This window comes from Schistocerca americana, chromosome 9 (assembly GCF_021461395.2).
Source record: "Schistocerca americana isolate TAMUIC-IGC-003095 chromosome 9, iqSchAmer2.1, whole genome shotgun sequence".
In the NCBI taxonomy this organism is placed as follows: Eukaryota; Metazoa; Arthropoda; class Insecta; order Orthoptera; family Acrididae; genus Schistocerca; species Schistocerca americana.
The window spans coordinates 207,270,015-207,286,706 of NC_060127.1; the positions used below are offsets into that span (position 1 = coordinate 207,270,015).

At 38.9% G+C, this 16,692-nt stretch overlaps 1 protein-coding gene across 7 annotated transcripts in view; it reads left to right on the forward strand.

Moving 5' to 3' along the window:
- The window catches only part of LOC124551124 (longitudinals lacking protein, isoforms N/O/W/X/Y-like), a 284,378-nt gene that overhangs the window by 201,212 nt on the left and 66,474 nt on the right, over positions 1 to 16,692 (forward strand). For 3 of the 7 annotated variants that reach the window (XM_047126075.1, XM_047126074.1, XM_047126076.1), the window contains one exon: positions 749 to 3,761. The exons of the other annotated variants lie outside the window; for them this stretch is intronic. In XM_047126075.1, the coding sequence (XP_046982031.1) occupies positions 1,014 to 3,005 (1,992 nt within the window). In that variant the 5' untranslated portion in view covers positions 749 to 1,013 and the 3' untranslated portion in view covers positions 3,006 to 3,761. Of the gene's footprint in view, positions 1 to 748; positions 3,762 to 16,692 lie in introns of those variants that run through there. 7 annotated transcript variants of the gene reach the window in all.

The window sequence follows — 16,692 nt, forward strand, 5'->3', positions numbered from 1 at the left end:
CAACAACATAAGTACTTGCAAAATTCTTGAGCTATTTCTTTAATTTAAAAAAAAAATTATTGTTAAGATTTGTCTATTTTCCTGTGATTTCTGTAAATAAAGTATACTTTTTATTGATATGTGTCATAACATAGTTGATTAAACTTTAATAGTATAGACGCTCAAGTGTATCATCTTAATAGTATAATTATCTGTGAGAATTTGAGTGACATTTTTTAATTTGTCTAGTGCTCTGTTCAAGCAAAGAATGTGAAAGTTTATTTCACTTAATATATGGCAGATAAACGTACAAAATGTAACTCAAGGAATTGGTTGGACAGATCTAGTTATGTAAATTTCTACCCAGACTCGCTGCCGTGCCCACTGACAGCAAAACTATCACTGTTACAGCAAATGTAGTCAAACAAAGTCATGTATAATTAGTAGGAAGACACCTGATGATGGCAGCATTGTGCCAACATATTGTATGAAGCTGAAGAGTGATGTTAAAACAAGAGTTAAACAAACATGTGTTGTGATATAATTCTGCAACAATCATCTGATACCTCTGTTTGGGTCAATTTCAGCAACATTTGTGTGAAATAATTTTGAATTCTTCTGAAATAATTATGAATTCTTCTTAATTTCTCATCATTTCTGGTGACTTACCTTAACGGACATTGTACCCTACACTCATGCATTGTAAATAATTTTATAGCTTATTTTTCCTGGAGACAATTTGATTAACATAAGATTGTTTGCACACTAGGTCAGGCGCTCAAAATTTCTGGAACAGCAACTGTATCTGCAATTTGAAAGAAGATCATTGCCACGGATATTGTTCACAAACGATTGAAGATGGCACTCTGCAGACCTCTGAGAAACATTACTTCACTGCCTGAAGATGATCAACTTGGAGATAATTATATCCTTGTTGTTCCAAGGAAACTGAACAATTGTAGTAAATGATATCACTGTAATAGTTAGTCAGTATTAAAGAAGTGATTGAAGTCCCTTGAAGACAGCTAGACAGAATGGATCAGATCAGTAACATTCATTTAAGGTGGAACAAACATCAAGCTACTTTGATGTCAGTTTTTGATGCTCTGTTGGACAATGAGAAATTAACAGACTGCACAATTAGTGCTGAGGGCCACCATTTAAGAGCACATAAGATAATTCTTTCAGCCTGTAGTCCATATTTTGAGGAACTGTTCACCGAAAACAATGAGAAGCACCCAATTATTATTCTGCACGATATAAAATATGATGTGGTTAAAGCTTTGCTGGACTTTATGTATCGTGGTGAAGTAAATATACCACAAAAGGAGCTTAGTGGTGTTCTTAAGCTCTCGGAGTCCCTTCAGGTTAGGGGACTGTCTGGCAGTGGATGTGTGGACGGTGTCAACATGCAGAAAGGCAGTGGTAGAGATGTGCCACCAGTACTTTCGGAAACACTCTCGGCCCAACCTGCTTCTGTGCCGTGCTTCACGTCAGGTCGGAATGAGCCAGAAGATAAGCTGGAATCGTTTAGAGGATACTCTCCAACTGTGTCATCCCAGGAAGGAGGTTCCGGGGAAGTAAACTCGGTTCTTAATTACACTCAGAAGTACATAAAAAGTGTTAATCACTGTGGTTCTCTTCAGCTGACGGGCCAAAATACATTTAAAGAAGTCATTACTCCCGATCTTGAAAGTGTGCATCATCTTCCATCTCAAAGACAAGTATTGCCCGCAACGCATAACTCAACTGGTGGACCAGTGTACAATCTGGTGCCTCTTCAGTCCGTGTGCAGTGAGTTGCAGAGCTGCAATGAGAAAACAGTTGTTGCGGAAAATGAACGTTTTTCGATACCAGAAGTAGTATTACGTGACAAAATCTCGTCGAATTCGAGTGCACGAAAACAGGAGGTAAAAAAAGAAACAAAATTTGAGAGCCCCGAGAGTCACATGGAAATTATTGAAGATGTAACTCTCGATGATGGTGACAATTTTCGTGATGGCAGTGTCAACATTGTGGGAGTTAGTGGAAGAAGTGCACGTCCAGAAACCCTGCTGTCTCAACCTACTTCTATGCCATGCTGTACCTCAGCTCAGAATGAACCAGAACAAAAGATCGAGTCATTTAGAGGATGCTCTCCAGCTGTATCATGCCAGGAAGAAGGTTCTGTGGAAAGAGACTCCATTTCTAAATCCATTCAAAAGCAAAGAAAAGATATTAATCATGCCCGTTCTGATCGAGCAGGCAAGAATACATTTGAAGATATCATTACTCCTGATGTTGATAGTGTGCATCAACTTCCATCTGAGAGACGAGTAATGGCCACAATGCATAATTCAAATGGCGGACCAGCTTACAGTCCAATTCGGGCACTAAAGACTTTGGTATCGTGTGCCCACACTACCATATGTTCATCGTCTTACAGTCCAATTCCTCAGCAGTCTGTATACAGTGAGTTGCAGAGCTTCGGCAGGTTAATGACTGTTGCAGAAAATGAACGGTTTTTAATGCCAGGAGCAGTATTACCTGATAAAAAGTCAGCAAATGTAAGTGCACACCAACAGGAAGTATCTTTAGTAATAAAATCTGAGGTCCCTGAGAATCACTTGGAAGTTGTTGAAGACCTTACTCTCGATGACGATGAGGACTATCTTTGTGCCAGTGATTATCGTGATGATTGTAGCAGTGGAGAAGTTGACATTGAGGAAGTCAGGAGAGTGAGTGCAGGTCTTACATATAAAGAGAATTTTTGCACTCAAGGAATTAATAATCTGCATTCATTATTTGGCAGTGTTGATTTGAGTAACATGACACTGACAACATCCCAGACAGTATTACATAATCAGTTTACTTGTAAGTCTTGTGGGAGGTCTTATCAGCATCCCCAAGGGCTGCAGAGACATGTAAATCTACAATGTGGTAAAGAACGTCGTTATCAGTGCCCTCGCTGCAATTATCGATGTGCTAGGAGTGATAATTTAAAAACACACATGGCTTCACGCCGTTGTCAGATGCACAAAAAATAAGCACTTCCTGAACGTGTTATGTGATAATGTGAACATAACACCAAGAAAGGAATGATTAGTGTTGAGTGGTTACTTTTTTGTGTGACTTTTATTTCAACAGTGCAGTGTGTATTTATGAGTTGCTTGCTCAAGTGATTTCTTGTGCTGTGTTGGTACAAATTTATCCCTGTGTAAATTATATCTGCTATGAGTATATTTTAAAATTTATGTGGAAATCTGAACACCTCGGAACATGTGAAATCATTTTCCTTGAAGAAATAATTATGCCAGTAATGGTGTTGTGTTCTCATCATTCATACATTTTGTTGTAAACAGAATATTGTTTTTGTGGTGAAGATCTTAACTAGGTGAGTGCAGATGAAGTAGTGCTGATACGATAATTCTGACAGCTGTAGTATCCAATTGGATTAGTAGCTGATAATAATGATAACACCAAGAATTGGTTTACCTATTTGTCCAGAATAACTTGGACGTCCACTATGTTTCTTCTCTATTCCTGTTTCCAATTGTCCAACTTCTCGGCATGCGATAGTGTCTTAACACTTCATATTCTTATGTATATTCTTTTCTTTCTTGTTTCTTCCTCAGTACCTCACACTTGGATGTCTTAATGGAGAGATATTTTACATCCAGAATTAATTGGAAGGGCTCATCATCATGCTGTTTATGTGCTTATGAGAATTATTAAGAAAAATGGCTCTCAGTTAGTGTTTGTATGTGTTGCACTGTTTGATGAACAATTTGTAACCATTTTGAGCGAAGCAATTTAAGTTTTGGAGAAGCACATTGTATTCTAATTTTTTTTTTACAGATATAACATATAGTGAGAAACTTAAATATCCCGCTTCTTATATCAACAATAAAATGGAATTGATATTTCAAACAGAGTAATGTATTTCAAGTTAACAGATTGATAAATCCTTTATTGTTTGCCTACGTTGTTGGCTATTCAAACAGCTTTAAATTATGTTGGAACCTATACCTAAATCAATTTAAGATGGACTGCCATACAAAACTGGTTTACTAGGAAGGACACTTCCCAAATGGATTTAATGGAAGTACAAGAATGGGGACTTGAGTAGGGAACAGGACATTAACATGACTCAGTATTTCATACAAACATATTGACAGAACGTACATATTGTATATATAGTATTGTGTGAGAAACTGATGTGTATGGGAATGAACGATGAAAGTTATTTTCTGTACTGTGATGTGGGAACATTTTAGATCCTTGTTCCAAGGCTCAGACACTCTACAATGTAGAGTCTGCATTAAAGATATCATAGTTATCCTCATAAATAGACAGAAAGATCCAGGTTTGTTCATTACATGATAGGCTGTCAATTACTGGAAACGATATTGACCATTAAATAACTGTTTGTGTGCTGCTGGAGCGATATGAGTGGCTTCATAAAACTTTTTGTAGGAAAAGCAGTTGCATAACTCAGATTTTTCCTTACCTTATTTGGCACATTTGTCATCAGAACATAATTCGGAGTTCCTAAAAAGAATATGTACTTACCAAGCAGCAGCACAATACACACGTAAGAGGAGGTTATAATTAGGCAAGCTTTCGGAGCCAGTGGTTCATTCTTCAGGAAGAAAAGTTGAAGGGGAAGGAGGAGAGGTGAAGGAAAAGAACTGGAGAGGTCTAGGAAAAGGGGTAGATATAAGAAAAGTTACCCAGAACCGCTGGTCACGTGAGACTTACTGCACAGGATGAGAGGGAAAGGCTGATTTTCATCCCATCTGGTAAGTCTCCCTTGACCCTCAGTTCTGAGTTACTTTTCTGAAATCTACCCCTTTTCCTAGACCTCTCCAATCCTTTTCCTTCACCTCTCTTCCCTCCCCTTCAACTCTTCTGCCTGAAGAAGGAGCCACTGGCTCCAAAATCTTGCCTAATTATAACCTCCTTTTATGTGTGTGTTCTGCCACTGCTTGGTGAGTAGAGTTTTTTATCTTTACAATTACATTATATTGTAAAAAATTGATTGTTTTCATTTTTATAAAAAGAATATGCGATTTCTTTTTTCTGTCATTTCATTCTCTGACTAATTGTATTCTCCAATTGGTAGCCCCACAGCTCCCATAATATATTTTTCTGTTTGAAGATTTGTGTGTGCCCTGTTTTAACATGCTCTGACATTCTCAGCCAAGACTGAAAACACTTTGTCTGTGTAGGAAAGATACTGTTGCGATAATTTATTTCATGGAATTGCTGATGTAATGTAATTTGATATGTTGAATGAGAAATTGTTTTCTATAGACAAATGTTGCAAAACACCACATGAAACAACAGCTTAATGACATTTTTGAGTATACATGAATGGGAAAAAAAGTGTTGCAGAAAGAAAGAAATAGCTGTGAGATTTTGTTTGACTGTGTTGCTTGCACTACATTGCACAGAACATGTTCACAATATATTATACTTAAGGGAGGGGGAGGGGGTAGGACGTCAAAAGGGCTGACTTGGAGCAGGAGAGGCATCTCAGGACATTTTAATTTCCACTGTCTATACTTTTACAGGTAAATTCATAAAACTTTGCCAGCATGACCAGGAAGGATTCAGGATTCACCCTCATAGCAGTGGAAGTTAAAAAACATGACAAAATAATTTTTTTACATGTGAAATTTCATCATTTTTTTCACTTTCTATTGGGTGCATTTGTTGCTATATGTACAATTTTCTTCATAAGTAAGAGAGATTCTTGAATGAATTTTGTACAGCATACAAACCACACTTACAGGCATATAAAACTCTAGAATTTATTTAATTTATGAAAAAATGAATGAGCTGTTACATTTTAAACTTCATGTTTAGAAAAAACTCAAATTTTATAGTTACTTACCTCAATTTTACCACAGTTTTTAATAGATTTGGAAAATTCTAGAGTTTTGCGTTAAGGAGTTCGTGTTTAATAAACAGTGCAAAATTCATTGGAGAATCTCTCGTACTTATGAAGAAACAAATGCAGCCAATAGTAAGTGAAAAAATGATGGAATTACACATGTAAAAAAAATTATTTTGTTAATGTTTTTGAACTTCCACTTCTGTGAGTGTGAATCCTGAATCCTTCCTGGTCATGCTGACAAAGTTTTAAAAATTTATTTGTAAAAGTGTAAACAGTGGAAATTAAAATGTCCTGAAGTGCCTCTCCTGCTCCAAGTCGGCCCGTTTGACATTCTACACCCCTCAATTGCGACCTTATTAATGGATGTTGAAGAATGTTAGATAACTGATGTATGCTGAGGTTAATGGATCTTTGTCTGTGAAGTACAAGCATGAGGACTGCGGTATTTAACAAAATCAGATATTTCTTAAAGTGGCACATACAACTACTTTCAGAATATGTGTAAAGTCAACACAAGCTGCACTCCTCCCACTTTCTATATGCCTACCCACTCCATCAAATTATCTAGATTTATATTTGATGATGAACTACAGTCAAATATTTAAATTTATTCCTGAAATTCAGCTTGACTGTAACAGGTATAGGTACTCTACCTAAAGCAACATATGAAAATTGGTGCTGGACCGGAACTTGAACCTGGATTTTCCTCTTACTGGGGACAGTCACCTTACCGCTTACACTTACAAAGTTCCGTATGTCATACCTATCTACACTGTGTGATCAAAAATATGTGGACACCACCCAAAAATATATGTTTTTCATATTAGGTGCATTGTGCTGCCACCTACTGCCAGGTACTCCATATCAGTGACCTCAGTAGTCATTAGACATTGTGAGAGAGCAGAGTGGGGCACTCCGCGGAACTCACGGACTTCAAGCGTGGTCAGGTGATTGGATGTGACTTGTGTCATACGTCTGTACGCAAGATTTCCATGCTCCTAAACCTCCCTAGGTCCACTGTTTCTGAAGTGGAAACGTGAAGGGACACGTACAGCACAAAAGCATACAGGCTGACCTTGTCTGTTAACTGACAGAGATCGCCGACAGTTGAAGAGGGTCGTAATGTGTAATAGGTAGACATCTATCCAGACCATCACATAGGAATTCCAAACTGCATCAGGATCCACTGCAAGTACTATGACGGTTAGGCCGGAGGTGAGAAAAATGGGATTTCATGGTCGAGTGGCTGTTCGTAAGCCACACATCGTACCGGCAAATGCCAAACGACGCCTCGCTTGGTGTAAGGAGTGTAAACACTGGACAATTGAACAGTGGAGAAACTTGTGTGGAGCGATGAATCACGATACACAATGTGGCAATCTGGTGGCAGGGTGTGGGTATGGCAAATGCCTGGTGAACTTCCATCTGCCAGCATGTGCAGTGCCAACAGTAAAATTCGGAGGCGGCGGTGTTGTGGTGTGGTAGTGTTTTTCGTGGAGGGGGCTTGCACACCTTCTTGTTTTGTGTGGCACTATTACAGCACAGATCTACACTCCTTCTCTGATGTTTTAAGCACCTTCTTGCTTCCCACTGTTGGAGAGCAATTTGGGGATGGCGATTGAATCTTTCAACACGATTGAGCACCTGTTCATAATGCACAGCCTGCGGCAGAGTGGTTACTCAACAATAACATCCCTGTAATGGACTGGCCTGCACAGAGTCCAGACCTTAATCCTATAGGACACCTCTGGGATGTTTTGGAATGCTGACTTCGTGCCAGGCCTCACTGAGCAATATTGATACCTCTTGTCAGTGCAGCACTCTGTGAAGAATGGGCTGCTATTCCCCAAGAAACATTCCAGCACCTGATTGACTGTATGCCTGCAAGAGTGGAAGCTGGTATCAAGGCTAAGGGTGGGCGAACACCATATTGAATTCCAGCATTACCGATGGAGAGCGCCACGAACTTGTAAGTCATTTTTAGCCAGTTGTCCGGATACATTTGATCACATACGAGGTGCATTCAAGTTCTAAGGTCTCTGATTTTTTTCTAATTAACTACTCAACCGAAATCGATGAAAATCGCGTTACTTCTCAACGTAATCGCTCTGCAGACGTACACATTTTTCACAACACTGACGCCATGATTCCATGGCAGCGGCGAAGGCTTCTTTAGGAGTCAGTTTTGACCACTGGAAAATCGCTGAGGCAATAGCAGCACGGCTGGTGAATGTGTGGTCACGGAGAGTGTCTTTCATTGTTGGAAAAAGCCAAAAGTCACTAGGAGCCAGGTCAGGTGAGTAGGGAGCATGAGGAATCACTTCAAAGTTGTTATCACAAAGAAATTGTTGTGTAACGTTAGCTCGATGTGCGGGTGCGTTGTCTAGGTGAAACAGCACACGCGCAGCCCTTCCCGGACGTTTTTGTTGCAGTGCAGGAAGGAATTTGTTATTCAAAACATTTTCGTAGGATGCACCTGTTACTGTAGTGCCCTTTGGAACGCAATGGGTAAGGATTACGCCCTCGCTGTCCCAGGACATGGACACCATCATTTTTTCAGCACTGGGGGTTACCCGAAATTTTTTTGGTGGCGGTGAATCTGTGTGCTTCCATTGAGCTGACTGGCGCTTTGTTTCTGGATTGAAAAATGGCATCCACGTCTCATCCATTGCCACAACCGACGAAAAGAAAGTCCCATTCATGCTGTCGTTGCACGTCAACATTGCTTGGCAACATGCCACACGGGCAGCCGTGTGGTCGTCTGTCAGCATTTGTGGCACCCACCTGGATGACACTTTTCGCATTTTCAGGTCGTCATGCAGGATTGTGTGCACAGAACCCACAGAAATGCCAACTCTGGAGGCGATCTGTTCAACAGTCATTCGGCAATCCCCCAAAACAATTCTCTCCACTTTCTCGATCATGTCGTCAGACCGGCTTGTGCGAGCCCGAGGTTGTTTTGGTTTGTTGTCACACGATGTTCTGCCTTCATTAAACTGTCGCACCCACGAACGCACTTTCGACAGAGCCATAACTCCATCATCACATGTCTCCTTCAACTGTCGATGAATTTCAATTGGTTTCACACCACGCAAATTCAGAAAACGAATGATTACACGCTGTTCAAGTAAGGAAAACGTCGCCATTTTAAGTATTTAAAACAGTTTTCATTCTGCCGTATGGTGCTGCCATCTCTGGGACGTATTGACAATGAACGCGGCCTCATTTTAAAACAATGCGCATGTTTCTATCTCTTTCCAGTCCGGAGAAAAAAAATCGGAGGCCTTAGAACTTGAATGCACCTCGTAGTGTATGTCTGCTTATAAATTATTTATTCATTTACGCATATTTGCACATCCTTTGATCTCATATTTGAAACTGAAGTTCATCATCTCATATATATGGAGCGAAGATGGGCCTGTGACGAAAATGACAACAATGGTCTATGATTTCTCATTGTTTTGAGTGTAAAACCTGCTTGTGAATCAAGAGATGTGTAAGTGTGGGTGAATGAATCAATAGTGTATGAGAATAAATAGATATATATGTGATATACAGGAGTTTGAGTTTGTCTGGGAATCATGTTTGGATAGACTAAGTGGTAAGGTGACCACTCACAGTAAGCGGGAAATCTGGGTGCGAGTTCCAGTTTTGCACAGCTTTTCATCTGTTGCTTTAGGTAGTACACTATACCTATTACAGTGAAGCTGAATTTCAGAAATGATCTATGTTTTGTGTGAAATGTCATACCAGATTAAGACTACTTGCCCGATCAGTGCTCAAACCTGAGACCTTTGCCTTTTGTGGCCATCTTTGCCACCACTTGACCTATCTGAGCATGACTCGAGACCCATGCTCAGAGCTTTACTTCTGCCAGTACATCCACTACAAGCCGTACTTCCGAGATTCAAATGTCAGCCTGGCACACAGTTTTCATCTGCTGGAAGGTTCAAATCAGTGCACACTCAGTTATAGTTCAATAATTCATTGTAGTGCTTTCTGGTTGCTCCATTCACAAATACTTCTACACAGTTTCACAGTAGTTTCTAAATCTCTCATGATGTATCTTCTCATCCTCTACCAGCATAGTCTAGAGCTTAACCCCATCCTTTCTCCAGTTATCATTTTTTTCTTGTATTTGGCTTTTCCTTTGTCTATGACTTCACATAATCTCACATCTCGTGTTGGCACTTTAGGGATTTTACACCTGCATCTTGCTGCACATAGTAGAAATTTGAAGGTACACCTACATAAACAAACCTTGGCATTGTGTTTGAATTGTAGCCTGCTCTATATTGAAAAATTTGTAGATTGCATTTGGTGTATGTCAGTATTCTGAATCTACTGTAAGAAGTTACAGTACTGTAGTGTATTTGTGTTTTGATAAGGCCTGGTGAATTGTGAATGGGATATTGCTTTATTTTGAATGCATATGGTTGATCAGCATTGCTGCAGCACAAAGGAAAGCAAGTTCTTTAAAGTTTTATTCTTTTATGTAGATTTTACAATTTGTCATTGACTTCTTCAGTATGGGATGAAGGCTCTACAGGTATTGGTCTTTCAACTTTTATGGGTACAGAGTATTACATTACAGTGACTGTAATATGATTCTCACACGAGATGGAAGAGGGAATTGGGGACATGCAGAATAGGCTTTAATTTAGTGATGTGTGTTTTCCTTGTGATCAAGAAACTACCTTTTTAAGACTTTTGTTTATGTATCAAACACTACCACAATTTTTGACAAGTTAGCACAGCATGCAGTATTTTTGTTACATGTAAAATATGCCACTAGGACTCTTGAGTCCCAACAATATGAAGATAAATATAATTTTAAAATTTTTTTCAAAATTAACCTTTATTATCATAGTTAACAGTGAGTACAAGGGTATGCTGAAAATGCCTCCAAATTTTTGGTGTGACAACTAGTAAAGCTTTTTAAGTAAAATAAACATTATTAACATTCTACATCTTTGTTCAGTATGTCTACATATTTATTTCTTGATATAGTCACCCTAGCAACGGACATATTTCTGCCAATGAGTGACCAGTTTGTTGCACTATCACTGTAGAATGTCTTGACTTTCTTGACAGAGTCACAATATCATGTCTGCTTGCAACTGCTTTATCGCTATCAAAGTGAAGTCCTCAAACATGTTCTTTAATTTTTGGAAACAGATGAAAATTGGATGGGTCCAAGTCTTGATTGTAAGGACGACGATCGATCACAGCGAACCCGAGGCGTCGGATTGTAGCAAATATTGCAGTGCCCATGTGTAGTCTGTTCTCATGCGAAAGGTGTTTGCTCCACGTGTGGATGAACTCTTCAGATTTAGTTACATTACACATCACCATGTTACATGCTACAAATCAGAGCCCTCTAGTGGCAGAGGTCTGTGAATATGTAGAGAAGAACAATAAAAATGTAGAATGTTAATAACAATTGTTTTATTTAAAAAGTTTTAAGAGTTTTCACATTGAAAAACTCAGTGACATTACTTTTCAGCACATCCTTGTACAAGAGGAAACTGGTAAAAGTTGGAAACTGGTAAATGTTGTTTTAAGCAGGTGGTTTCACTTTGGAACAACTAGGACATGCAGTTTTCAACCAACCATCGTCTCTAGTGTTATATTTGAAAGCAAATTCACTCTTTTCCTAGACACATTCCCACATCTTAAAACTGCTGTGAACTCATAATGCCTAAAACAAATTATAGTTCTAAATAACAAGCGAAAAGAGGCCTAAAATTTTATAAATTTTATATCAAAGCTACATATTGCACAGTGCTTTCATTTTGAAACCACTCACAAAAGCAGTGGTACAAACACAAATTTACATTACAATAACTTTAGATGTACTGGCTTTCACTGTCAATGATCTTCTCAACATGGCTACAATATGTATTGCATAAAAAAGATGCGCATCACAGTCTGTGTGCGGACTGTTGCTTTGAATGCTAAAGTGACTGCTTTTTGAAATACAGTTGTAGAAGTACCTCATTGTCTGTGTCTTGCAACAGTATTGGTGATTTCATGCTAAAAGCTCTGATACTTAAAAAAATTAATAAAATGTTAGTTTCTGGCAGAAGCCACTGATGATACTTAAGAGGGCTGAAGAATGTATTTACAAATGTTAGAAGTCCTTGGTTTTATTAATAGTTAGTTGTTTTTCAAATCCACGCAACTAGTGAATCACATTTCAGTGCAATCCCTCGTCAGTCCATGTGCAGTCAGTTAGAGATCTCTGGTGGAGGACTGACTTTTGATCTCATTGTTGCTGGGAAGAAACACGTTCCAACTCCAGAAACAGCATTTACTCACCAAAAGCAGGCAAATATGAGTGCACATTTAGAAGAGATAACGTTAGAAACAAAATCTATGGTCTTTGAGAGTCAAATAGAAATAGTGGATGTAGATGACAATGATGATCATCTTGGTGGTGGTGGTGGTGCTGGAGAATATGATGATAATGATAATAGTGCTCAAGATGACATTGGGGAGGGCACGAGATTGAGTGATGATGTTGGATCTGGGGAGAAATTTCATACTGTAGCAATGAACAGTCTGCAGCCACCTTGCAACAGTGATTGCCTTAATAGCATGACACTGACATTACCTCCCTCTGTAGCATGTAACAACTTATTTGTCACAACCGTGGGAAAACTGGACAATATCATAGAATGGTAAAAAAAGACTTGAAACACTGTTGCAACAGACATTTTGTTAGGAGCGATGTTTTAAAGAAACATATAGCTACTTGGTATGGGAGATGCAAGAAAAGTATTGCACCCTTTCTCGGGACTGGGTGATGACAGAAAAAAAAGGATGAGTAACATTAAGTGAATTTCTGGTCATTAGTGAGGGCTTTTTTGTGTGTGTTTTAGTAAATGACCGGCAGTGTTTGTGCTTAAATCACTTAAAGTGATGAACTCAAGCACTATGTGTGTGTGTGTGTGTGTGTGTGTGTGTGTGTGTGTGTGTGTAATATACAGAATGTACATAAAGTCCGGGAACACTTTCAGTTATTTATTGCACAGGAACTAAACATTGTACAGATATCATGCATATCTCATTTTGAAGAGAAACCCTGAAAGTTTTTTTCATGTATACCGCACAGCATAGTTTGGTAATTTGCCGATAGTCAGTGCTAGTCGCAAACATAGTGAGTTCAGGTGCAGAGCGAGCTTCCTGTGTGTTGGAGTTCAACAAAAATAAGTGTGCTGCAGCTGTTCAATGGATGTTTAGAAGCCACCAACAAGGAAGGCCATTTACCTCTCGCACAACAAATTCGTTACAACGGGTTGCTTGTTCCCGGCAAAGAGAAGCGGATGTCTCAGTGTGAGTGAAGCCGAGAGCACTGTCACTGGATATTCCTACTTGGACGTATTGCAGCAATGGCTGATGCCTCAAATGCAATCAGACTCTCCGTTCATCTTTCAGCAGGATGGGTCTCCACCCCATTATCATCGTGAAGTTCGTGGGTACCTGAACACGGAGCTGCCACATCGATGGATTGGCTGTGCTACAGAAAGGGACGCCTGTTTCATGAAATAGCCTCCCTGCTAGCCAGATCTCACTCCGTGTGCTTTTTTTTCTGTGCGGACACACTAAAGATCTGGTGTATTTACTGCCTGTACCACGTGATGTAGCAGAGCTCCGGGAGAGAATGCGGGAAGTGACTGCCACTGTCGACGATGCCATGCTGGGACAGGTATGGCAAGAACTTGATTACCATATTGACATCTGCCTGGTCACTCATGGTTGGCATATCAAATGTTTGTAAAAAAGACTTTCAGAGTTTCTCTTCAAAATGCAATATGTATGACATCTGTACAAAGTTTAGTTCTTGTGCAATAAATAATTGAAAGTGTTCCTGGACTTTATGTACATCCTGTATGTATTTTTGAACTTATTGAGAGATATTGTGGCAGTTGTAAGTGTATTTTAAAATAATAAAGATACTTTATAAACTAGTGGCACTTGCAAATCCACATGGACATAGTCTTAATTGAGAAAGTTGGTGCTCATTATCTAATGATACCCTTAAGTAGTGATATTGTGTTTTCATTAATTATTCTCGCTTTTGTAATTATTGGCAGAAGCATGAGAACTGCATTGTTCTCAGCGGTAACCATTGATAATTCCTTAGTCTGTAGGATTTGTTACTGTAACAATTTTAAACTCCAGAGAGCCAGATGTTAACAGAAAAATGTGGAGTTCAGTTACACTCATTGGATGCATTTTATCTGGGTTACTATTTAATTCACTCATTTCATTATACAGTGGAACTTCAATTTTAGATTCTCCAATTTTATATTTTTCTTGACACTATACCATAATTTCTTAGCACCTGTGGGAAACCCATAAGACCAATGCTAAAAATTCCCTGATGTCATATTTTTTCCTAGTAAGTTTTATCTTGATTCTAAGTTCTTACTCGACATCTTGCTTGACTTCATCCCATTTTCTTCCTATTGACATTTGATGTGGCTGAACATGTTATAAATGACTCACAGTACAGATGGTTCGCATCAAGAGTGGTGGTGGCAGAATTAAGGGAATATTTTAGGCTGTTGTGGAGAGGGGAGATGTGAGAAAGGAAATGGTGACATAATCCACAATCAGTGTTGCCAACACAACTTGCAACATTTATCTTCAGCGTGCGATTATGATAAAACTACTGCTAGATTGCAGCGTTAATAGAAAAACAAGACAGTCAATGCAAAGTGCTCCACACTTAGCCAATACTTGATGAAGGGCCCACCCACCACTTTTTCTTGTGCTTCTTATCACTCAGTCCCATCTTTTTGCATGTATTTCCAAGGTACTGTCTTCAGCAACAATATCAATTCTCAACCTTTTAAATTCAAACACTGAGTCTCAAAGAACATGCTTGGTCATAATGGAGCAAACATTACCCATTTCCGGCTAGTAAACTCGTATTGTATTGACTGGCAACGAGTTAAGTCATCCAATAGCCAGGACAGCCAACACACCACACTAACACACACAAAGTGAGTTCACCTACTGGATATGTGGAGAAGGGGAGTGGCCCTTCAGTGACTGGAGTCCAGGTAAGGGTGAAAGCATTTTGTGAAGTGCTGCAAATATACTTTTTGTGCAGATGATGCGCTGTGACAGAGATGTCACACAGGAATAGAACAAGGGTTTTGCGATAGCACATTTTAAAGAATTTAATGTTCAAATCTGACATGATACAGTTGCAACAAGTGCATATACTACTTGTGTATATACTTAGCACCACACATACTGTAGATCGTAAAGATTGGCAGTAGTGACTCAGTGAAGTGAAACTGTGCCACCTGAGCTTTCTTTCACGTTTTCATTTTACGCAATGTGCAGAAATTCAGTGAGTCAACTTCAAATAAGCTTGGAACGTCAATTAGGAAAATAAACTCATTTCTTCCTGTCTCTCTTGCTCTCATTAAGACTAAAATAAATTTTAACAGTGCTCAGCATATAACGTGCAGCTCATAAGAAAAGCATTCAACAATAGCAGCAATGGTGACTAAAAGTATGTCATAAAGCAGATTTCCACATTTATGCTTATTGTTTAACGACTTAGCTGCCATGATGTTTTTGGTTTAATTCAACATAGTCATCAGTTTTTGGTTTTTTCTGTGTGAGGACAAAGGATGATCTCTCAAAAACATGTGTTTTGAACATATAATTTGTGGTCGAAGCATGTCGGAAAACAGCTCGATTAACTTATACCCAGATACCCATTTCAATTTTTTGATGAGTTTTTACTTGCTGTTAACACATCTGTGATTTTTTAAGAACTAATGAAATTCATTACCACAAATTATTGTATAAGTATTGTACATTTAATTTCCTTCACCTAGACAGATTTTATACAAAGTATTGGAGAGGATTGTGATTTTTAGTCACATATGTCAATTAAATATGTTATACTCATATTTTGCAGATTTTAACATTTTCCTCAGTTCTGCATTTTCCTCAATTTTTCGTTTTTAAATTCCAGACTTCACGAAAATATAAAATAGGGGTTTTATTGTATATGTATTCCAGCAAATATTCTCATAGTTTTTGTAATATTTCTTTTCATATAACATGTGTATGCTTCTCATTTTGTCATGCATTCACATCCACAAAAGTTCGCAGCTCATAGTCTCGCGGTCGCGTTCTCGTTCTTGTTTCCGAAGCACAGGGTCCCGGGTTCGATTCTGGACGGGGTCAGGGATTTTCACCTGCTTCGAGATGACTGGATGTTTGTGTTGTCCTCATCATATCATCATCATTCATGAAAGTGACAAGTTTGGACTGAGCAAAGGTTGGGAATTTGTACGGGCGCTGATAACCGAGCAGTTGAGTGCCCCACAAACCAATCATCATCATCACATCCACACAAAATAGGCAATTATTTATTACTACAGGAATTTATGCAGAAACAAGTTACGAGTTTGTTGATTGAGTGCTAACTAAAAATACTGAATGATAAGTTGTATTAAATGACAATTTTTTAAAAAAATTGTCAAACTTAATTTCCATAACAGCCCTGAGTATACATAAAATCACCACAAAAATAAAATGTATGAGCTACATTAAGAAAAATAGCTCCGCACCGTAACCCTGGGTTCGGTGTGGGGCAGCGGTGGGATAGGTGGACTGCTGTGGCCTGTTGTTCAGTTGTGAACCACTGAGGGCTACAGCGGGACGAAGTCTCTCCATTGTTTTCTAGGTTCCCGGTTTAATACACAATACAAGCAAGGTAGTGCAGTTGTTAGCACATTACACTCGCATTCAGGAGGACAATGGTTAAAACCCGCGTCCAGCCATCAAGGTTTAGG